At 34.6% G+C, this 25,396-nt stretch overlaps 1 protein-coding gene across 2 annotated transcripts; it reads left to right on the forward strand.

The window, feature by feature from the left end:
* LOC145562472 (putative alpha-mannosidase At5g13980) lies at positions 1 to 25,396 on the forward strand. 2 transcript variants are annotated; one of them, XM_081622768.1, is made up of 30 exons: positions 1 to 270; positions 386 to 469; positions 564 to 652; positions 3,469 to 3,643; positions 3,774 to 3,893; positions 3,990 to 4,076; positions 4,158 to 4,229; positions 5,522 to 5,635; positions 5,940 to 6,040; positions 7,129 to 7,222; positions 7,321 to 7,488; positions 7,574 to 7,663; positions 9,192 to 9,257; positions 9,365 to 9,421; positions 9,734 to 9,947; positions 10,064 to 10,197; positions 10,503 to 10,571; positions 10,678 to 10,737; positions 10,814 to 10,885; positions 12,668 to 12,715; positions 12,893 to 13,012; positions 13,119 to 13,184; positions 13,960 to 14,072; positions 14,161 to 14,245; positions 21,404 to 21,514; positions 21,597 to 21,692; positions 21,834 to 21,881; positions 24,164 to 24,232; positions 24,320 to 24,551; positions 25,007 to 25,396. In XM_081622768.1, exons 1-29 carry the CDS (start codon positions 46 to 48, stop codon positions 24,542 to 24,544), a joined length of 3,072 nt encoding a protein of 1,023 aa, XP_081478894.1. In that variant the 5' UTR covers positions 1 to 45; the 3' UTR covers positions 24,545 to 24,551; positions 25,007 to 25,396. The 2 variants fall into 2 exon arrangements, with proteins under 2 accessions (XP_081478894.1, XP_081478893.1); XM_081622767.1 differs by lacking the exon at positions 25,007 to 25,396 and having other exon boundaries at positions 24,320 to 24,811.

The raw sequence follows: 25,396 nt of genomic DNA on the forward strand, positions 1-25,396 counted from the left end.
TTCAGATAACAATCATTCACCTTCTTCGTACCGGAGGTATCAACAATGGCGGAGTTCTCAAAACCTCCATTAATGGCGGCACCCTTGTTGGCTGCCGTCGTGCTAGTTTTATCAAGTATCGCAGCAGAATCGAAGTTCATGGTGTATAATACGACGGCGAAAATAGTGCCAGAAAAACTCAATGTTCATTTAGTTGCTCACACTCATGACGATGCTGGTTGGTTGAAAACTGTTGACCAATACTACGTTGGCTCGAATAATTCTATTCAGGTTAAATTTATTTAATTGATGATAAATTGATTATTCAATTTTGCGAGAAATTATTTGTGGTTTAATTTCTCATTTTTATGAATAATTTTTGTGAGAAATTTGGTACAATGTGCAGGGAGCATGTGTTCAGAACATTCTAGACTCGTTGATTCCGGCGTTATTGGCTGATAAGAATAGGAAGTTCATATATGTTGAGCAGGCGAGTTTTCGAATTTTTGTTATGTTGAAAAGATTTATGAGAAATGTGTGTTGTTTTTTTGATTATGGAAGTGATTTGTGTTGTTGTAATTTAGGCGTTTTTCGAGCGGTGGTGGAGAGAGCAGAGCGAGGGAATGCAAGACATTGTCAAGGGTTTGGTCAAATCTGGTCAATTAGAATTCATGTAATTATACTATACTTTTAACATTTGATGATTTTTGCAATTTAGGTGCACAAATGCTTGATTGTGCTTAGAGTTTAGCTGGTAATAAGTTTGAGGCTTTATTGTGTTGAGGATATATCATTTCCAATTCACGCTTTGGGAGTAAAATGAATCACTGAATCCAGTTTATTCTTAAGAGAATAAGAGAGATTATGTATCTTAGTTATTGGAATTTTGAGATACCCTCGCCCTTTAGCATGAAGATAAAGACTATGGAGACAGCATATTCGAAATTTTTTAACTGATTTTTTAATGAATAGTATTAAAGAGAAGTACACTTTTCAAAGGCATTCATCAATGCTTTGTGATGTGTACAACTTAAACAAATCTCACACAATCATCTCATTTTTGTAAGAACATAAAATTTATTTAAATAATTTATTTTATGCTTCCTTGTACTTTGAACTTTCTGTTTGAAAAATAATTATTTGCTTATCAAATCTCACACAACAAATTTTGTGCTACATCTGTAAGGCTGTGATCTTTTTTTTTTTTTTTTTTTTTTTTTTTTTTCTTTTTTTCTTTTTGAAAACATGTAAGGCTGTGATCTTGACACCAATTCATATTGTGGCATTTTGCAATTTTTGAAAAATAATATGGCTAAATATTGATTACTAAAATTGATTGTTGCTTTATGGAAATTGGTTTTTATCCCATGTAAATGGTGTATTGTATGAATTGGTTTTTTCTATTTACGGTTTATTCACCATATACCCCTAAGTTTTTGTTTATTCACCATATATCCATGAAAAATTTCAATTTCAAATTTACTATATACCCCTGAGTTGTTACAAAAATTCACCATATACCCCTAATGGCAACAAGATGAGTGAAATTTGATTAATTATGCATTGACATTACCTTAGATCTCTCCATCCATCCCTAAAATCACTCCTCTCCTTTGTCCAATCCCTCAAACCACTCCAAATCTCCAAAATTATATCCGTATGATCGATTTTGAAGATGAGAAAAAGAAATTTGGGGTATTTTTGGGGGTGGGAAAAAGAAACATGGGTGAGTCGGAGGTAAGGGAATGTATTTAGGGTGGTTTCAGGTCATAATTAACCCTAATAATTGACAAAGTTAACGATCATTAGTCATCAAGGGTATATGGTGTATTTTTTTGAAAACTCGAGGGTATATAATGAATTTAAAAAGTTCATGGGTATATGGTGAATAAATAAAAAACTCAGGGGTATATGGTGAAAAACCCGTTCTATTTAATTATCTAAGTATACATTATATATTTCTTAAAATATGCTGATAAAGGTTATTAAAATTTAAGTCATTTATTTTCAAATTGTAAACTCCTTAAATTATAAATTTAGCGCTATTTAAAACCTACATAGTTTCCAATGCAATAGTGAATTTATTTATTTTATTTTTATTCAATAAAAAGCTATACGTCATCTATAAATGAAATCTAAATTTAACATTTTAAAAAACAAATCAGATAAAGTTTTCCTTAATTGAAGCCATGACTGTTGAATAGATCTTGTATTGTGGTACATTTCTTGCATACATCGCTAGAATATATAGCTTTTTTCATAGAGATGGTCTAGCGATTTTTCGTAGCGAAGAGGATGAATTTCATCTGATTCATTTGAACTTATAATGAAAATTTTTGAGCTAATCGTAATATAATATGTTTTTTTTTTATTTTTTTTTATTTAGAAATTCTGGATTATTGTAAAGAATTTTTCAAGAAAATAACATTTATAGTGCTCAGTTTGTACTTAAGGCTTATATTGTAAAAGTCACATTAGTGCCTAAGCTTCGTAATCCAATTCATATTAAGTTCATGGCATATACCTAATGGCTCTTTGCCAAACTGTTCCTCCATCAAAATAGAAAAAAGAAAAATAAGATCACTTTAATTGTTATGAGTGTCTAAAAAGGCCCCTTTTTGGGTAGCCCTACCCTGTAGCTAGTGAGTGAAAATACAATTTAGTGGCTTGAAGTAGATGATTGTCTGTCTCTTACTTGTCACTTGGAATCTGGTGAAATGATGAAGGGCCGACTTTAAATGCACACATCTCTCATTCTAGAAGTGGTCTTGAGTGATTTAAGGTGGAGGTGAGAGCGTGCTTCAAGAGCTTTCCAACGGTAGGTCATTTGCTCTAAGAAACAAGAAAGTTATGGCTATTTTACGAAGAATTATTGAACTTTAGGAAGAGGCACAAACATTTTTACTTCCTAATTTCGGGTACGCTTATGATGGCTACTAATGCTATTCCTTTGGGAATAATTTAGTGTTTCTTTATGTTATATAAGGAAATGATGGGTGGACAATTGTAATGCTCATATTGATTACTCCACCTGAGATATTTTGTGAGATGGAGAGAATTGTATCTCCTTTATTATATCTCTTGTTTACCCTATCCCTTACCTTGTGGACATAGGTCATGTTGACTGAACCATGTTTAATTGTGTGTTCATCTCATCTATTTCTACTTTATTCATCAAATTTACGTTTTTTTTTTTTTATATTGTTGTCTATGTTCCGCGCATATTAAACACATTACCTAAATAAATCGACCCTCATCTATTTCCTAACAACCTTTTCAGCAGAGACATATACTCTGTCCGTATTAATTAACGTTTTATTTGTGGGAACTATTTGTTGAGGACTTAACTATGTTAAAGCAAGAGTAAGTGTAGCAGTCAATTACTTGAAATGGAATCAGACATGATGACATTAATAAATTAATAACATGTCCATTAGATATATGCTGTTCTTCTTGATTTTTTTCATGGTTTTCCCTAACCTCCTGCAGAAATGGGGGCATGGTCATGCATGATGAGGCAGCGACACACTACATTGACATGATCGATCAAACAACACTTGGACACCAATTTCTTAAGAATGAATTTGGGGTGATACCGAGAATTGGTTGGCAAATTGATCCCTTTGGACATTCAGCTGTACAAGCTTATTTGTTGGGAGCAGAGGTAAGTCTGGTTATATCTTGTAGCTTTACTACTTTTCATTATGCACTGCTTAGTTTTATGTGAAACTTGGGTTAGAGATTTTTATTTACCACATAGTATTGAATGTTTATTCACTTCTGCAATGCTGCAGGTTGGATTTGATTCATTGTTTTTTGCAAGAATAGACTACCAAGACAGGGAGAAGCGTATGGCTGAGAAGAGCCTTGAAGTTGTCTGGCAGGGCTCTAAGAGTCTTGGGGCGACTGCTCAGGTAAATATCATTCTTTCTTTAATTTTTTTTCTTTTAGTATACTCAATATATGCTTTTATGTGTGTGCTGAGCGGCTGCTCTTTTCCCGTCTTTTAGATCTTTACGGGTGCCTTTTGGCAAGGGAACTATGAACCTCCAGATGGTTTTCATTTTGAAGTTAATGATGATTCTCCAGTTGTCCAGGTAACCTCTTATTTCTTATGTAACTCAAAGTATGTAAGGCCAATTCATGTGGAAGTATTTGAACCTTTTCTTCTTGTAAAGGATGACTCTACCTTGTTTGACTACAACGTTCAAGATCGAGTGAATGCCTTTGTTGCTGCTGCAATATCACAGGTAAATGTTGATGCCTTTACTTAATTTTAACATTTTGGTCTATGTCTAAATGAATGCTGCATCTACTACTACTACTTCAGTATTGATACTATTGAAGCTCAAAATCGCATACTGAAACACACTGCATTGGGAATCAAACCTGATTATCTTCTTGGGAGTTATACTACTGAATACTTGGCGTTTTGTTTCATAGCTTACTGCATAGCTGGAAAAGTTGTATGATATGAATGTTTAGTAGAAATAGAATTCAAAGTTGATTTTTGCAAAAAAATTGGATGGAATTAAGTTATTTAGAGATAGTTTGTTATTTCTTGTTATCTGAGTTTGTTAGTTTGTTATGAGGGAATTTTGTAATAAATAGAAGAGTTGTAATGGAAGAAGGGCATCCAGAAAAGTTGCAAGTAAAGCATAGGGAGAGTATTCCCGCCTTTCGAAAGAATGGAGCTGTATTGAGATTACTCTGATCATCAATACAATCTATCATTGGGGCTAGTGTACTCTCTGATTAATTGCTTTGAATTCTCTGTTTTGAACTAATTCCTAGCATGCACCAGCTTCTGCAATCACACTTAAAAATTTGATCACATTTAATATGTTGTCTCTATACATGTTTTAAAGCTAGCTCTTTTTGCCTGGATAGTTGCTTTTTCTTTGTTTGAATCCAATTTAGATGTTAGGTTTAGTTCAGATGAGCTCAAGTTCCATGCTGTTTCAATTCTTGTGAACATAGCTGAAATATTTGCACAAATCAACTGAGCACTAACAAAATTTTTTAAACATGTAGGAGAAATTTTGCTCATTTAAAGTATTTTTTGTCTATATACATTGTGGAATTTGTTTATTTTCATCATGCTATTATATGTCTATTCTACCCTGTAAAATCATTCTGATTCTGATAGGCATATTTTTCAAACTTTGTTATTTTAAAGAATTCCCTTTTATGTTAATATAAATAGTGTTATGCGCTACTTGTGTCTCTTCTACTATCGTTTTTATAAACCATTTTTTCTACTTTTTGATCAAACTTCCCTCTTGATTCTTGGCAAGGGTTAGGCCCTTGGGCTGTTTTTTTTGTGTGCATCCTGACATCTCAGGTTTTATTAGTGCCAGATTCCTTTGTCATTAAATGCCCTATTGGTTGTTGGTTCACACAACACCCTCTCCCCCATAGAAAAGTGAAATAGATTAAGAAATAAGACTAACAAATAGTTCGATGTATAGTGTATTTTACAAAAAGTTCTGATTTCCAGTTTGTTTTGTTGTTGGTAATGTTAATATCTGCCATATTTCAGGCAAATGTAACTCGAACAAATCATATTATGTGGACCATGGGAACAGATTTCAAGTACCAATATGCTCATACATGGTTCCGGCAGATGGACAAGCTGATTCATTATGTTAATTTGGTAAGGTCATTGATGTTGATGGTTCTTTAATCTTTCTTTATTCACTGCTTATGCAGAATTGCAGATCTTTAATATCAGTCCTTTCTTAGTGTTGCTGACCAGTGGTTATAATATGCACTTCATTTGTTATTGATTCTAAATTTGCTAACTTTTCTTCTCCTTACTGCTCTCCTGTACAAATAATTGTTTGGATGTTATTATACCCAGCTTGTTATCCCTCTCTGGTCATTTAGAGATCCATATTTGAGTAATGATGCAAGTGACCCGCATGGCTTGGTTCACTGATTTTATGAACTGGTTCCAGGATGGACGTGTCAATGCACTTTACTCAACCGCATCAATGTATACTGATGCAAAATATGCAACTCAAGAATCCTGGCCAACAAAAACTGCTGACTTCTTCCCGTAAGTAGAACATCAGAATTCAGAGGTTCTTCTCAATAGCCACGAAATGATCATCTTAGGGTGATCTTTTTGTCGACGGATGTTCCTATTACTTTCTTCTATTTTTAGTTTTTAACTATCTTTTCCTAATCGCATCATATTCTTCAACAAAAATGGCAATACTCCAAATTTCATGATTATTTTATAATCCTGTCCATTGTTACAAAGACTCGGGAACGGGTGTCGGACACGAACACATGTCCAAGTGTCCGATCCGGCAAGTTCCAAAATTTTAGGACACGGGGACTTTGTCCGATATTTGGACACGGGCACGGGGACACGTCAATACGTCACCTAAAATTATATAAATAAATTATACTCCCTCAGTCCCCTAATACAAAGCCTCTTTTGGTTTTTGTGCGGGAAGTAAGAAAGTTATAAATTCTTTAAAACTAATGATTAAAAGTACATATGTGCATGTGGGGTTAGAGAGAAATAGAAAGAAAGAAAAAGTAGTTGGGAATAATTGAAGAGATAGAGAGATAGAAAGAAAGAAAAAGTAGTTGGGAATAATTGAAGAGATAGAGAGAGAAAGTGTTGGAAGTTGATGTTAAAAGTACAAAAAAGTAAAGGAAAAAAGATGACAACTCATCAAAAAGAGGGTAATAATGTCAAAAAATACAACCTTTAAATAGAAAGAGGCATTGCATTTTGGTTTACCCAAAAAGGAAATGAGGCTTTGTATTAGGGGACGGAGGGAGTATATTACAAAAACTTCAAATTTTTCATTACATTCACTTCTATTTTTATTTTATTTTAATTCTTTCCACAGAAAATTCTCCTAGTAAATGACAGTCTTCTTCTCTTCTTCTTCTCTATATCAATGGTGGTCTTTAAACAAGATGTATTTTTCTTTCATGTTTCTCCTCTTTTTTCCTCTCCACTCTTAATGGGAGTGTCCGAGTGCATTGTGAAGGGTCGGACTCGTGTCCTGTGTCTGTGTCGACACATACACTTTGCGATATTAGCCATTTCCGATTAACATAGATCTTGTCTAGAGTATTGTTTTCCCACGTGGTAATTATTATAATTATCATTTCTCTACACAGATATGCAGATAGAATTAATGCATACTGGACTGGATACTTTACTAGCAGACCAACTTTGAAGCGTTATGTTAGGGAGATGAGTGGCTACTATATGGTATAGTTCAGTCTTTTACTTTTCTGATGCTTGCAGATTTAGACGTCTAACCTAATTAATTAAATTAACTTAAAAAGCTATAGTTTATTTAATTTCAGGCTGCAAGACAACTGGAATATTTTATAGGAAGGAGTAAATCAGGTCCAAATAATGATGCATTAGCAGATGCTTTAGCTATAGCTCAACACCATGATGCTGTTACTGGTACTGAAAAGCAGCATGTAGCTAATGATTATGCAAAAAGACTTTCAATTGGTTATCAAGAGGTGCGTACTATTCTGCAACCACTTTTCTGTGTTCTTGATTCTGTTGGACTTTGAGCTTCATGCATTTGTTTCTCTTTGTCTGTAGGCTGAGACAGTGGTTGCATCATCATTTGGATGCTTGACTCAATCTTCCCCTGCTACTGGTTGTCAAAATCCAACGACCAAGTTTCAGCAGGCAACTCATATGAAACCCTTTCCTGTCTGCCTATATTTTAATTTTGATTGCTTGCCTATATCTATTATAGCCTCAAAACAGAATGGATGTTTTACAAGGTTGTGGATTCCTTGTAATCTATTGAATCTTGGTCATAATGATCTATGGGGAAGTGGCAAGCTGGCTACTTCACCAAGGTGTATTCAACTAGTGGCGGATCCCGGGGGGTACACAGAGGTACAGCTGTACCCCCATTCCCCCATTCCGCGAAAAAAAAAGGAAAAAAAAAACTGATAAGAAAAGAGACCGCCTGTGTAATTAGGCGGTTTCTTAGGTACTGCTATGTTGTACGCCACAGTAATTAATGGCCCGCCTTTTTTGTGTAAAATTTAAAAAGACCACCTATTTGAAAAGGTGGTCTCTTAGGTGGGTTTATTATTTTTCACGCCAAACTACTACTTTTGACCAAATAGACATAATGTTACAAATAACAGGTCTCTTAGGTGATATTGTTTATTTTTTCACCCACAAATACGTACTTTTGAATTTTGATCAAAGAGACCTATTGTTACAAATAACAATTCTCTTAGATAATCTTTTTTTTTTTTTTTTTTTTTTTTTTTACTCCAAACATTTTTTTTTTCTTTTTTTTTTTGAGGGAATACTACAAACATATTTTTAGTTACTCAATTATAAGACTTGTTGTATAGTGTACGCAAATACTAATACAGTAAGCAAAATTATTACGCTTTACATATTACTTTGTATTTTGTAATTTTTTTTTTAAACTTAATTCCGTACCCCCATTCCCTAAATCCTGGATCCGCCACTGTATTCAACTAGTTATCTTACTAAGTCTGGTCCTAGCTAGTGCATAGACAAGTAAATTTGGGAAAACCTCTACAGGCATCAACGTTTAACTGAGGCTATAGAAAAGTATAAGCTGTGGAGAATTCTGGGTCTACTTTCTGTTTTTGTGTAAGATGTACACAGTGCATAGGAGGAAAGGAATCTTTTTCATCATAATCAGAATCAGTATCATTTGTAAGTAAAAAGGCAGGACCTATAATATTTGAAGAAGCTGCGTACAACTCACAACTAACACTACAGTTTCTAAGATAATGTCTTTAAATTAGCTAGCTTAGGGTAGTAAACCATTCAAAAGATAATAAATTTTCTCCTTTTACCATTCTTAGATAGGCAGACATGAGTGGAAATTTAGATTTGAAAGAAGCTAGGAAATGCTCATAATTAACACTGCAAATTCTAAGATCATGTCTAAAATATATCATATCTAAGGAAATTGAATAAGGTAAAAGATGCTATTTTTTTCTTGTTCCTTCCACTTGCTTTAGTATGTTACACATAAGTGAATATATATATAGGAAATACATGATAAAATTAACATGGCAAGTTCTATATCATAGCCTAGGAAAGTGAATCCAGTAAAAGATATTACTTTGCATTTTTTTTTATATATATTCCTTCCCACTCTTAACTATGTGTGACATTATTGTACATTTAGCTGACCTTTTATACTTCTTTGCAGTGTCCACTGATGAATATAAGTTACTGTCCTGCATCAGAAACCAATCTCTCTCATGGAAAAAAACTGGTACTAGAAGACGTCATTTCATATGCATAATATCTGTTTATTTAATCATATTGTACTGTTGCATTTGATCTGATCGATATCATCTGTACACTTTGTCAATTTGCAAGATTGTGGTAGTCTATAATCCTCTTGGATGGAAGAGAGAAGATATTATTCGTATTCCTGTAAGTTGCACCTTAATTGACTTTTTAGCATCAACCCTTGAATCTTGAATTTTTGACTGTATGGTTTTATCTTTGTGATACTCATCTTACGCTCTTACCTTTATTGTTAACAATCTTAATATCTTCTTGGAATTCATCTGCTTTATGGATGCTGAAGCAACTTGTATTTTAAAACTGATTTTGAATTTACAAACAATTGAAGGGATTTATCGTTAAATTCTTTGCTACAACACTTATAAAGTTTTGTCTGTTCTAGTCTGGATTTATGTTTTGGTTGAGCTGTTCCATTTAAGAAGGTAACACCTGGTGTAGGTCAAGAATGAAGATGTTGTAGTTCGTGATTCCGAAGGAAGAGAGATAGAGTCACAAATTCTTCCCATTTCTGATGTGCAATTGGGCATAAGTAACTTCCATGTGGCAGCATACTTGGGGATCACTGTAAGAGATGCACCTAAGTATTGGCTCGCATTTGCGGCTTCTGTACCACCTCTTGGTTTCAGCACTTACACTGTTACTGGTGTTAAAGGCATGAGTAGCTTCTTTATACTTATTCCGAACAAGTGTGTCACAACTTCACAATCGTGCACTGGTAATCTAATATATTTGTTTTTTTTCCCCTATGGTGTGAACTCTTGAATGCAGGTGTTAAGATGACAAAATCACATATTTACACTTCTCAAGGGGATATGAAATTTGATATTGGTTCGGAAACTTCGAAATTTACTCTGGCTGAGGAGAATGGAAAATTGACTTATTATAATAAATGGAAAAGCTTGGTATGTTGAGTGTTTCACAGTGCCTATGTGTTGTGTATGCATATGCTTCTGAATATTGTTCATTTTATTAAAATATTTTACTGTAATAATTTTTTTTTTGGGTTAGATTATACTCTGTTGTTAGTCTAGTCATATTATGGGTCATACATCTTTATGTTGCCTTGTCTTGTTATGCCTAATTTGAATTTTATCTACACTTACCATTCAAGTTCATTTCATGTCCTCTCATATTTAGCCATTTTCTGTTGGCTTATGTGTTATATTTCCTGGCTAAATTCTGAAATCCTTCACCTTTTCATTTCTAGGGCAAGAAGTCTGTGGAAGTGTCCTATGGTTTTTATCCAGGATTCAACGGAACTGACAAAGATACTCAGGTAAGCCCTGCGGCCTTCTCCCATTTAGTTGTAATTGGACTTTAGGAGTAACTTGTGGATTTATACTTGTTCAAAAGTAATATGCCATCCATGGTTACCATTGCAGGCTTCCGGGGCTTATGTGTTCCGTCCAAATGGCACATATGTGATGCAATCTAAGGGAAAGGTTCTGAATGCTTCTTGCATGATTTTCATTTACTCACATTAAAAACAACTCTAAATCTCTGCTTGTTAACTTGCAGATTCAATCAACTGTTATGCGTGGTCCTTTAATAGACGAAGTTCATCAACAGATCAATTCATGGATATCTCAGGTGCTTTGAATTCTAGTATTCTATATGCTGTCTCTATAGAAACAAATGTGAGCCTTGGCAGCTCTTGAATGGGACAGAAATCAAATGTGACAGAAGTGAATAGGAATTTGTTCTGCCACATTTGTGACTTGCCAGTATCAGAAATCATTCAGTTTGCATAAACTTGTTGCTACAGCCCTCAGTTGCTTTTTGTAAATTATAACTATACATTGAGTTCCTTAAGATTAAAAAGTGAATGTAGTGAAGGAGAAAAACTTAATACTTCCTCTATCCCTGGAATGTCCTACTTTCAACTTTGGTATATAGTTTTATACCCCTTCACCATCCCAATTAGTTGATGAAGGCCTTATCAACCAATTTTCCAGTTGTTGACTCTTAATGGGGGTACAGATTATCTAAATTTCTTTACTTGCATGAATTGTCATCTGGGGTATTGGCAGTAGAAGATTGAGCGCAAAGGTTCCTTAATGATAAACAAAAATAGGCTACAAACTAACTTAAAGTTGCTAAGAAGGTCCTTTATGAGCACTTTACTGTACAAGCTATTGCATTTTAAAACAGGCCCACAGTGTAATTGATTTCCATTTCCAAGTGCACAATTTTGTTTATGTTTTCATATTATACAGATTGCGCTTGTACTTGACTGTATTATACACTCATATTGGCGTTGTACATTGAGATTATTATATAATAATTTCCATCCCCTACTGTCTGTCCTGGCTCTTGTTTGCACTCTTCTTCTTTGTTTCTCCTTATTTGTTTACTTACTTCTACCCTATTCTCTGTTTTCCCTATGTTCCCCTCTGTCCCTAATCTGAATTTGTGGCTCACCATGTCTTAGTAGTGGGAAGTATCTGTCTTTGTGCAAATAATCAAGTCCAGCAATCTTTGCTACTCACTTATGCAAGATGGAACAAAAAAAATAATAACATGAATGACATCACCCTGTGAAAGTAGGAAAAACGGTTACAAGGGTGATAAGGTAATTAGCTATGAGGTTATTTGAAGGGAGAGGGAAATCACCAGTATGGTGTCACTTGTGTTGAGAGAGAGCGTTGAGAAAATTATTGTAATAGCTTGGCTGTATCTTTGAGGATATTCCACTCGAATTGTGGTAGTTTGTTATAGATTAGGTTACACAACTGATGACTGATCTATCAATACTAGCTTATACTTGTTTCTCAATTCCTTGCACATTTTTCATATTTTGCATCTATTGTTCTTGTTTGTTGAGATTGAATTGAGACAAATCTAATCCCCAACATTTTGACCATATGTCATTAACCTTTATGGAATCTCATCTTCTGGCCTTCAACTTCGGAAAATCTTGTGAGTTTTCTGGTTCAATTGTGATATAAAAATATCATAACAGAAGGCCCATTAGGCCATTACCCCCATTTTTAGGTGCATATTTTTTTTCTCTCTCTCTCCTTTTTTTTTTCCTTGTCATATACTTCGTATGTGGTTTTGGTAAACAATATAAGTTAAGGGGAACATAACTGTACACAGAGTTAGCTAGTCATTTCTCCTTTGGGGGTTGGGGGGGGGGGGGGGGGTGGTACTATTTTAATTGTTTCTTTTGATCAATCCTTTGAATTGGCAAATATATTGTCACTTGAAGCTCTTGTGGAATCATGTCATACGCTGCTACATTTTGTTAGATAATTACACAACCCCGGCCCCCCCACCCCCCCCCCCCCCCCCCCCCCCCCCCCAACCAAATCCCCCCTACTAAATCCTCCTCAGCTATGCTAATTAGTGCTCTCTGAAATATGTCATTAGATCACAAGAGTTTACAAGAATAAGGAGTATGTTGAAGTTGAATACACGGTAAGCTTAAACAACAACTGCTTTATTATTGGATTTTCTGGATGGCTGGTAGAAGCTTATACAAATTCTACTCCAACCTACTTACCCATTTTCTATATAAATTTAATAGATCAAGGCTTCTTACATTTCACTTCATCAATATAGCTCATATTATTTTGTCAATTCCCTGTGAGTCAGGTTGGACCTATACCTGTTGAAGATGGGTTTGGAAAAGAAGTTGTGGCTAAATTGTCTACAGGCATGCATTCAAATAAAACATTCTACACTGATTCAAATGGACGTGATTTTATTGAAAGGGTACAAATTTACTTTTGTACAGTTTGTACTAACAAGCCACTTTGTACAAAAAACATTTTTCCTTCGAATACTTGTGCGGTATAGTAATCACTTTATTGTTTTACAGATTCGTGATTATAGATCAGACTGGAATCTGCAAGTAAATCAACCAGTTGCTGGAAACTATTACCCTGTACGTCTTAATTCAACTAAATCTGTGTTTGTTTAATTCTCATTCTGCTGACAAGAGTGATGATTCAACCTTTTGTTTTTTTTATGTATCAAATATCCATTCCTTTTCTGTATTTACAAGAGTTGTACCAATGGGAGTAGTGCATATGTGGAACCTGAGGGGTATTCAGGGTATTGATTATTGACTTTAATTTTAGGCCGTGAAACCCACAAACTGTGCACATGGCCTGTAAAGTGGTTTTGCAACCATATTGTAGTGTTCATTTTTGTTACTACAGCAGCTTTTACTCCCTTTGTCCTCTTGTTTGCACCATTGGTTTGGGGCAAACGAAAGGGAACAAAAGATATTTCCTTTATTTTGCTGTGAAAAAAATACTATCTCTGTTCCAGTTCAGGGTTAATAATATACACCAAAACAGGATGTCCCAACTACTCCCTACTCAAAGTTAACATTCGACTTCTAGATACTTTTTTTTCTCTACTTTTTGTTAGGACTCACACCCACCCACCTATTTTTTACATTGTATATTTTCCCCTAATTCTCTTTACTCTAAGCTCAATCTTAACCCAATATAATGTTTCCCCATATAGGGTATCTTTCCAAAGCTTTTGCTACGTAACATGTTAGGCTTGGTTAAATTAAATATCATCATATTTACTTCATAAAAATGTGGGTAACAATATGGAATATGTGTAATGATATGTAGCCTGGTTACAGGATTAGCTTTTATCATATATTTTTGAATTCACATTATTGTTTCTGATTCTTCTTTCAGATTAATCTTGGAATATATTTGCATGATGATACCAATGAGTTCTCCGTGTTAGTGGATAGATCTGTTGGAGGGTCTAGCATATTGGATGGTCAAATAGAGCTTATGCTTCACAGGTATAAAATTACTGATTTATGAATAAATTTTTTTTAAGTTTTTCCGGTTTTACTATGCATGTTATTATACATATTTGTTCTTTTGTAGACGCTTGCTTAAAGATGACGGTAGAGGTGTTGCAGAGGCCCTAAATGAAACAATTTGTGCTCAAGACAAGTGCATGGGCTTAATTGTGAGTAATCTATCCCATAAAATTGAATGTATACCCTAGGTATTAGAGCTGTCAAAATCTGACCCGACTCGAAAAACCGACAATGATCTGTATCCGACCCGTACCCGAAGAATAGGTGAAAACAGTGACATGGAACCTGAACCGAACAAACCCGAAATTAATTGATAACTAAATAGACCTGATATTGTATGACCTGAACCCGAACCTGTAATCAACTTGATATTAACCGAAAACCGATTTGACCCGACTTGAATATGATTTGAACCCGATTAGTACTCGTCTTGTTTAGAAACTGAAATCGATTATAACCTGTCATAACTTGTTACCAACTCGAATGGATATTGACCGATAACCGATTTGACCTGACAATGACTTGAACCCGAAATAACACTCAACTTGATTACGTTTTAAATAATAAACACCTAACATAATCTACTACTTACCTAAATCATAGTGATCTAGTGACCCCTACATGATCAGAAATTATAGTTTTTCTCTTTAATTGGAAACGCTATACCATCATCTTAAATTTTTAATTAAGGGCAAGTGTACATTGATAAATAATTCTAGTTCAATTTTCAATGAACGAAAACAAAAAGAGTTTAATTTCTAATAATACAGTACGATTAAATAAAATTTGAACGATAATGCTCAAAGTTAAAACATTATTATAAGTCAATGGATACGCATTTATTTTGTTTGTTCTTATAAATGAAGTCATAACAATATATATGATAAATTTAAACGAAAAGGAGAAAAGTATCAAGATAATTATGAATATCAACTCGATGTTGGCAAAATATGAAATAGTAACCCAAAAGACACCCTCTAATTAGAGGTATAGCACCAAGCCACCAATCAAAACATAGAAGTCCAAATAACGTCAAATGTTAAGCACGACATCCACAACATGCCATCACCCGTTCATCGGATCCTATTTATGAAAAAAATTTAAAGAAAAATAAGATTTAGAAAAAAAATTTATTTAAAAAAATTAGTTAAAATAAATAGAAATCTTTCATTACCTTCAGCCTCTTCTTCTTCTTCTTCTTCATCATAACCATCTAACCAATTTTTAGAAGTAATCAAAACCTCAACATGTGGTGCCGAAAGACAATTCCTCCACTTATTCAAGATTCGACTACCCATACTAAAAGATGATTCGGAAGCAACTGAGGTAATGGGAATGGCTAATATATCTCTTGCCATTCGGGCAAGGATGGGAAAGGAAACTGATTGTTCTTTCTAATAATTGAGTATATTAAAATCTTCATTTGAAACTCGAGGCCTTAGTGGCAAATTCATGTATGAATCAATTTCAGATGCATTACCGCCGATTCTATGCTTAGCGACATTTTCATCAAAATGCTATAAAAATAGATAATTAATATTAATTTTTAAACGAACTTAATCATATAATTTGAAATTTAAAAGATAAAAAAAATACCTCATAAATATTGCTGATCTTAAATGGTGCACGAAATGCAAGAGACAAAAGCGATGTTGATGTACTTCGTAAGGATGATGATGATGAAGAACATGGAGTAGCAAATTTAGCATAGCAATTATACAATGCAACAAATTCCAAATAAACTGCTTATGCCTTACAGACCCATCAATACCATCATCAACATATAATATATCATACAAGGTCTTCACAAAATCAAATTTGTGACGAGGGTCCAACATTACAGCAAAAGACAAAATCATGGAATAATCACACCAATACTTTTCAAATTTCTCGTGCATCTTCATTGCCATTTCCCTTATCTTAAGATTGTCATGAATATGTGCATCAACTAAAAGCTTCTCAATACTAACAATATTGGCAAAATAATGGTTAGCAGTAGGGTAATCTGGTAATCTGAACCGGAAAAGAGTTTAGTAATCTCATAAAACGGCTCAAGAAAGTCGCATATTGGTTGTATGGACTGCCAATCACTTATTGAAATATCAAACTCAAAATTATGCTCTCTGGTAGCAAACGAACTCAAAGGGGTTTTAGCTGTTAACGCTCTTTGAAGTATTAGATAGGTAGAATCATATTGGTTGTATGGACTGCCAATCACTTATTGAAATATCAAACTCAAAATTATGCTCTCTGGTAGCAAACGAACTCAAAGGGGTTTTAGCTGTTAACGCTCTTTGAAGCATTAGATAGGTAGATTTCCATCTGGTAGGTGTATCCGTTCTTAACTTCGACTTAAAAAAAGAATTAGATGCTACATGAAATTTAATTTTTCTTCTTTCGGAGTATGAAATATACTTCACAAGCTCACGAAGTTTAATAACAGATTCATCAATAACACTCAAACCTTCTTTCACAATTAAATTCAAAATGTATGCCGAACATCTAATATGAAAGTACTTACCGTTGGCAAAGAAGAAAGAGCACCTAAATCATTCCGAAGCTTATCAACCATAACATTCATACTACTGGCATTATCAACTGTGATTGTAAAAATATTCTTATCAATACCCCATTCTCTAAGCAAAGATTGCACAAGCTCATAAATGTCATAGCCATTGTGAGGCGGAGGAAAATGGCGAAAATTTAGAACTTTTGATCGCAATTTCCAAGTATTATCCACGAAATGGGCAGTAAGAGTAAAATATGCATTTACCGTACATGTTTTCCACAAATCACAAGTCAAGCAAACTCTAGAGGTCAATGCTCCTAATGTGTCAGATAATTGTTTCTTTAAGCTACCATACTCTTTACACGCAAATTTTGGTCATGGTGTTTCTAGAAACCGTCTTCACATCAGGGTTTAGATAAGAAAGGAATTTTCTATCCCTTTCATGCTCAACCATACTCAATGCATATCCATGACCTAGTATAACTTCAGCAAAAGACTTTATGATCATAAACTCGTTTGGCATCAACATCATTACTATTTTCTTTCAAGTAATTTTTATAAAATTCACAACCAAGGTAGTGCCTTTTAGCATTAGAGGTACCAGCACGACTCTCATATATGTTTGTATTTTGCAATACTTACATTGCACAAACAAACCTTCTTCCGTTTTAAAGAAGTTGTAATGATTCCAAACTGGCGAAGTACGCTTGCCTTCTTTATTAGAAGCTGATTTCTTTCTTTTTAGAGTCTTTGTTACCTTATGCTTGATTATTAATACAACGAGATGTTTCGTCTTCATTGTCAAGCTCTGCAAAAACAAATATTTATATTAAAAAGAAACAAAACACTTAATTAATATGATTTGAAATATAATTAACCATTAAATCATTACCTCTCTCATATGCATTATCAAGAATTTGCTCTTCAATTATAGCATGAAATTAAAAAGGAAAAAAAAAAAAGTTCAACCTGCAAACAACAATACAATACAACATTAGACGATTTTGTTCATTCTAGCATACCCAAAATAAAAGAACCACAATCTGGCGGTCACATTAACTCAAATTTATTCAACCAACAAAATCTACCCATTTCACTCATTTTTTTTTTTTTAGAAAAGCCCACACTACTACTAGATATTTATTTTTTATTTTTTTTTTGAAACAAAGTCCCAAGGAGAACAACTACTCATTAATCATTTGTAGATCTTTCAAGACCAAATTACAAATATAATAAGGAACATCCTCCTAGAAAAAAAACCACTAGGAGTCCGAAGGGGCACATGAGCAAGCTCATGGGCCACCTTGTTTCCACTTCTACAAATCCATTTCCAAGAGATGGAGTTAAAGCTACTAGCTAAATGCAAAATATCCTCAAGCAAAAGGTGAAAAGTACTACCCCCAGTTTCACAATTATTAATAGCAGCAATGGCAGACTCATTATCATTTTCAATAATCACATCCGAGCACTCCATTACTGAAGCAAAAATCAGCAGCTAATACATCCTCCACCACGCTTGGACAACCCCCAATCCACACTCTCGTCGAGAACTCGAGCGGGTTGAGATGATCCATGACATGTGCTACACTATTTGCTTCTCTAAAAATGTGAACAAAAACAATATTATCAAAGAAACTAGAAATAGAATTGATTTCTCTAGCTAATACTCCTAGAAAAGATCCATCTTTTTGCTTCCCATTTACCACATTGATCAGAGTTTCACAATCACTCTCCACTACTACATTCCTTGCATCACATTGCACTGCTAATTTGAGACCAAGAGCCATATGGACAATTTTTTTATTAATTTTTTATTTTTATGTCAATTTTTTTTACTTTTTTTTCAGTAATTATAAACCCCACTTTTGCTAATATCGATAAACATTGCATATAAATAAATTGATGATCAATCAATTCCTTAACTTACCCAACTCACGTGATGCATGCAAAATTCATATGGACAATTTGATTTAGTGAAATTTGACATATTTAAGGGAAACAATAATGAATTAGAGTGATAATTTATCAAACACATACTCAGATTTACAATTAAATTAAGAAATTGAAAACAAAAACCTAAATTTAACAAGCATGATAAGCACAAATAGATAAATTAGAGAAGAAACAATGAAACTCTTACCAAGAATTGGAAGAACCACGACTTGAAGCTTGAAGGAGGCGCTTAATTGGAGTGGAGCTTAAAGTACAGTAGAAATCCAATGAAAAAATTGACATTAGTTTTAGGTTATACTGGAGTTATATTTTGGCGATGCTTTTAGGAGTAATTAGTATTGATCTGGTGCCAAGCCCAATTCCCCTCAAGTCTAACCAATTAATTAAGCGCCAAACTAAATTATTTTATGCTTAATTTATTTCACTTTTTTCTCTCTTCAATTAATTACAAAGCTTTTTTTTGCTTATAGATTTTCTTACATATGAAAATATATACTTGTAATAATGAGTGTAAAACATATATTCTCTATTTTTTAAAAAAAATTACAACGGTTTGACCTCAACCAAATTTTGTCATGCATTATGTTTTTGAATTAGTTACAGTGTAAAATATTAATATTTTATAATTTATACAAATAAAAAATTAAAGACATTACTGATTTACTGCCTCCATCAAACTGTACATCATGTCTAGTCGTTAAAATATTACAATAGACATGTCAAAAAATTAATCTATATATAAAGTGTTAAACTTAATGTACAACATTACAATATGTTGTTTTCTTATAATAGAGAATTTTGAGTCAAACTTCGACTCAATCGAATTGTGATATGATTCGATACAAAATTAATTGGCTTGAAATCATTTTGACCTAACACAAGACTTGAACCAAGAATTGACTTAGTATGATCTAATTGTGGTTTAATCTATCAAAATTTGTCCACATTCGTGATTTAGTTTATCAAACCTTGATTTGAGCCAATCAACTTAAGGTGTTCTCGTTTTGTTCAACCAATTGACTCATATTTAACACGAGCCTAGAGATGTCAAAACCTAACCCGACTGACCCGATCTGAAATTGACCCGAAAAAAATATCCTATTCATATTTTGACTCGCATGGACCCAATAATTTAGCATGACTCAAGTTTGAAATTAAACCCGACTTGACTTTACCCAACCTGACTAAAATTTGACCCGAGTCCAAGAATGACCCGACCTAAAGTTCATCTGACCGAAATTTACCTGCTTCAAACTTGTTAGTAACCCGACTTGACACTAACAGAACCCAACACATTACCTGACCCAAAATTGACTCGAATCGAACCCGAACTGCAACCGAAAGATATAAAGCCTGTCATAATCTGAATCGAACTTGACCCAACCCGACCTGAACCCGACTTGTAAGTAAAAATAACTAACATGATCCGACTTGAATTTGACCTGAAACCTGACATGACCCGACCTGAACCCGACTTGAATACCCGATTTGACAGCTCTACTAGGTATGGTCGTGAACTTACACCTTTGTTGTAACTTATTCTTGCTTCCAAGTTTTAGCCTTTAAGAATACATTTCGTTCATAGAGCAGTATTTTCAACACAGTTTCCAGGCAAATATGACAAAAATCTTATACGCCTGAATTTGATGAAAAGAGCTCACTGCTGATCAATGTTGTTAGGGGCCATGGTTTTGAGTTGTTAGTGCTGGATTCTGAAATTTTCCAGTAGAGATAAGGAAGTATTATGCCCCCTTCCCCCTCTCTTTTTTTCCTCACTAGATTACTAATACAATCAAATCTAGCTTTACATGGGTTTGTAACTTTTTACTACAGGGATGCCTTAGGGATCAGGAAATTAACATTGAAGAATGTCTTCCTTTGAGGGCCTTTGTATTTATTAAGTAGAGAAGCCTTTTAAAGTTGCAATTATGCGCTTTTTTGTATGAAATGTGGTTTGCCCAATGTACTGATGGAATTACTTTACCCTTGATATAGGAGTGCAGGGTGCTTGAACGTGGTGAATGACTTTATTTAGGTGTATTAAGATGTGTGTGCATGTGAGAGTATGTTTATCATTTATTTTCAACATGTATGTTAGGTCTTTGTTAAGAGTATGAAATTGATCTTTTATAGTGTATAAAGGTTAAAGACTGAAGGCCAAAGAGTCTCTTCTTACCAGATTGCATACATTTATGGCAAAGTGATATTTCTGTTTTTCAAAAAATGGGGTTACAGGTTTTCTTCCATATTAAATCATGGTGGTCTAGCCTCCAAAGTGCTTTTGTTAAGTATAGACATATCTTAGGCAAAGTGGCCAATGACTTGTTAGTTTTAAAGTGGTATCTTTAAGAGTTTAAGATGGATAGTAAGAGGCCTACAGTAGGCTTAGTTGGGTTTACTTGATTGGGCAATGGATCTTATGGGTTTTGGGCCTAGGCGGAGTAAATGGCTACTTGCAACTGCCAGTTCACTTCTAAATTTAACCCTTTACATAGTTTAGGAAAATAAAAATAATATTGCATTTAAATCCAACATGTTTACTATAAGCGCATGACTTGGTTGGAAATTTTAACATGTTTACTGAAGAGTGGAACAGTGGGATCATGGAGAGATTAAACAAGGTAGGGGGAGACCGAAAATGACTTGGTTGAAAGGAGTTTGGAAGGATATGTAGCATATGGATTTGCATAAGAATGGGGTATTTGATCGTAAGGGATGGAGGAGGAAGATTTTTGTGGATGACTATATAGAATAATCACTTTTGGTTCATGCAGCCGACCCCACTTATGGGATTAAGGCTTTGATTGATTGATTGACTGAATATGAGCGCTGCATCATTTTTCAGGCCCAAGGAAAATTTTATTTCAAAATTGACCGTTTAGGAGAGGGTGCTAAATGGAGACGTTCGTTTGGACAGCAGCTGTACTCTCCACTTCTCTTGGCCTTCAGTGAGCAGGTGAGAGAAATTGGAGCTTTTAGTAGCTACTATGAGTAATAACAATATGCTATTCTTATCATTATAATTGTCTTCTGTGCAGGATGATGATAACTGGTTAAATACTCACATACCCACTTTTTCGGGAATGGATTCTTCGTATAGTTTACCTGAAAATGTTGCTATGATAACTCTTCAGGTAATGGACATATCGTATCATGATAAGTCCTGCAATGTTGGCCATCACAAATTTCACACTTATTAATAACCTCAGAGGCTTGAACTAGCTTACTAGTTATTTTGGCAATTTCCATTCTTATACTCCTTTTGAAATGAACAGGAGCTTGATGATGGAAATATCCTGCTGCGATTAGCACATCTATACGAGGTATGTTATTGGCTTTTTTTTTTCTCGATATTTATTCTAAAGTACTCCATCCATTCCAAAATAAATACATCAATTTAACTGCCACACTTGTCAATGCACAAGTTTAATCATCTATATCTATTAGTATTTAATAGTGAAACTTATGAAAAATTGACATGTTGAAAATATACATTAAGGTGAATCTAAATACATCATATATATTAATATTTGGTTTTATAAATAAGTAAAGAAATTATGGTGAAAGTGATACATTATATATTTGAAAATTGTAAAAAATCAATTGATGCATATATTTTGGAACATAGGGATTATGATTTTCTAATTTTTCCAATAAAGACTTTAGAGTTTAGCCAACTATTGAGTAGGCTGACTGCAAGAATGTTAAGTGGACAATTGTATTGTATTGAAAGGAAGAGTTTAGCCAACTATTCGGTAGGCATGTCACCGTCATAACTTAGGTATCCATTATCTATTTGGGTGTCATGTCGCGTCAAAGTGTCGGATGATCTGACAAGCAAGACCCCATGTACAACAAGGTTCGAAGTAGCATAGACTAAGGATATGATTGACATTTTAGGGTGACACCTTCCCTTGTACTTTTACCGGTCCTTCAAAATTATTTTAAAATTACTAATATATTTAGTTATTTAAATAAGTACGTAGTATATAAACTTAAAATTCTGACTAAGGATAAAGTTAATTTTAGGTTGTATGCTAACCTTCCCTTACAATTAGACACTTGACATTCCTTTTTAATGTAGCATGTTAAACACGGTATGAATGCAAATCTTTCTTAAACGAAGTATGAATGCAAATCTTTCACTAATTTCAAGATCAATTATAAATTGAATTCACTTCTCTCTAAATCAAGTCAATGACTTCCATGTTTTTTAATTCATAATTTGTATGCTATTCGTTTTTTAAAGATGATAAATGTTATGGAAATGTAAAGACAATGGAGATTTTTACCCTAATTTAACTCACTATTCAATTATAATTAAGTGTAAGGAAAATTTGACATTTGCTACCACTTAAATAACCATGTTTGACATTTGCTATCTGTTTAATTTTTTATTTTATTGTACTACCACCCAAATCCCAAAATTATAGTTATTGCTATCACTTAACAGAATCCTTAGGATTCCTTTAAGTGGAGCCCATTATTTCATTCAATAATAATTTAATTTATTAAAAAAAAAAACTCCCAGCCACCTCCCCTCCCCGTGTAGGCTTCCGTCACCCGAGCTGGCGCCCAAACGTTCCCCTAACGCCGATGAACCCCACCTCCTCCATTTCCCCCGCCCACGCTGCCCGAAACCACCCTGAACGGGTGAAAACGAAACCCTAAAACCCGTTTAGGGTGGTTTCGGGGAATGGGTTTAGGTTAGGGGTGCCAGTTTGTTTTTATATTTTTTTTTTTTTGGGGTGGGGGGGGGGGGGGGGGGGTTGGGGGAAAGGGAGGGGGGCTGTTTTTGGTTAGGGGAAAGGGGGAATGAGTGGTGTTGGGGTGGGGGTTTTGTTAAAACCACCATAAATAGGTTTTGGTGTTTCATTTTTACCCGTTTATGGTGGTTTCGGGGCAGCGTTGATGGGGGAAAGGGAGTGGGGTGGGGTCGCCGGCGCCGGGGGATCGTTTGGACGCCGGCACGGGGAGGGGGTGGCAGTTTAGTTTCGGGGCAGCGTTGATGCAGGAAAGGGAGGTTGGACGGTGACGGTGAGGGTGGCTGTAGATGGAGCGGTGGCTGGAAGGTGGAAGTGAGGTGGCTGGGGATTGAGGGGTGGCTGGAAGGTGGCAGTGAGGTGTCTGGACGGGCCCCACTAATGGAAATAATAAGGCAACAGTTAGTGATATCTGTAATTTTGGGATTTGGATGGTACTAAGATAAAATAAAAAATTAAAGAGGTAGGAAATGTCAAACATGATCATTTAAGTGGTAACAAATGTCAAAATGTCCTAAGTGTAATAGATTTTTTCTGTGAATAATAAGCTGATTTTAAAATTACTCTTATATTTTAGTTGATATTATTTTTAATTTGTTTAATCTAGTACCAAGAGAAATATATGTATCTTTAAAGAATTAAATGGTAATAATATCATTAAACCATCTAATAGTGCTATCTACTTGTTTGGTATATTGCATTTATGTTGAGGAAAGGGCATTGTATTATAAACTCATGATACGTATTTGCAAATAAACTCTGGGTATTGCTTAGTACTTCCTTGGGCTATAGATATCATTGTACTTTTGCCATCCTAATTTCCTTGCTTGACTGAAATTAAGGTTGGAGAAGACAAGGATCTTTCAAGCAAAGCAAATGTAGAATTGAAAAGACTTTTCCCATTGAAGAAGGTAGATGCAATTTCCTCACAGTTGGCTGTCTGGCTTTCCCCATCTATTTAGGCAATCATAAATTTTGTCTTCTGTTAATTGTTTCAGATTGGCAAAGTAATGGAGACAAACCTTTCAGCAAATCAAGAGCGTGAAGAAATGGAGAAGAAGAGACTGGTGTGGAAGTCTCAGGGTTCTTCTGCTCAGGCATCCAAAGTGACAAGGGGTGGACCAATCGATCCTGCAGAGCTGATTGTAGAACTCGGTCCAATGGAAATTCGTACTTTGCTGATTGAATTCAGCCACAAGTCTGATGGAGTGTTTGATGCTTGAAAATCAGGTAAAATGACTACTAGGCTTGGTTCTGGCAATGTAGTTACTACTTATTCTATTTTGCACTTTGACAAACTATGCTGGGATGAAAGCCACTTATGCATGAATGTAGAGTTGTAAACACTCCTGTACCGAATAAAGATATGACTGACTATTGAATAAACATTCGAAGCCTACTTGCCCTTTATCGTTAGAGACTAATTGTAAAGTTGTGATTCAGTCAGTGTGATGCACTTGTGTATCTTGCAATGCTTGACGGTGTCAAAAGATGTTTTGTGATAGCAAAAGAAGCTGAATGACCTTGTTGAGCCACCAAAGTTAATCTTGCTCCCATATACCTGTATTTATGTCCGCTTAGCAACTTTGGTTAACATTGACTTTATATATTGTTTGTATCTCTTTGTTCTCAGGATAGAAGTACCGAATTTTTTTTTTATTGAAGCTAAGCTTTTACTTTTTCAGAACAAGAGTGAAGATTTGCGAAACCTAGCCTAAAATCATTTGTGTATACGCAACATGGACTTGAATTCTATCCAGTTTAAAGGATTTTGCAATCTGCGTGATTTTCCCAGTTGTCCTGAAAATCTCAAATTCTACTGCTGTATTACCTTGTTAATTCACAACCTTGGATAGATGCTGCTCAGTTACCCAGATGCTGCTCAGCTACCCGGTGTTAGGCTTGCGAGCAGGTGCTTTCTCATGGAGTGCTGGAGTCTTTTTATAGGATATCCTCTGCGCTACTGTTGGTTTCATTGGTCCTTAAAACCCCATGCAACTCCTGCATTTATAGTTAATTTATCTCAAAAACCATCAATTTTTATCTTCAATCTGCTGCTCCCTAAAAGTCCATAC

The sequence above is a fragment of the Chenopodium album genome, chromosome 10 (genome assembly GCF_948465745.1).
Source record: "Chenopodium album chromosome 10, dcCheAlbu1.1, whole genome shotgun sequence".
NCBI classification, from domain to species: domain Eukaryota; kingdom Viridiplantae; phylum Streptophyta; class Magnoliopsida; order Caryophyllales; family Amaranthaceae; genus Chenopodium; species Chenopodium album.

Coding starts and splice junctions, on each gene's coding strand:
- LOC145562472 (XM_081622768.1), top strand. CDS start 46: ATGGCGGAGTTCTCAAAACCTCCATTAATGGCGGCACCCTTGTTGGCT. Junction 5,636..5,939: donor TGATTCATTATGTTAATTTG/GTAAGGTCATTG, acceptor AACTGGTTCCAG/GATGGACGTGTCAATGCACT. Junction 10,198..10,502: donor ATAATAAATGGAAAAGCTTG/GTATGTTGAGTG, acceptor TTTCATTTCTAG/GGCAAGAAGTCTGTGGAAGT.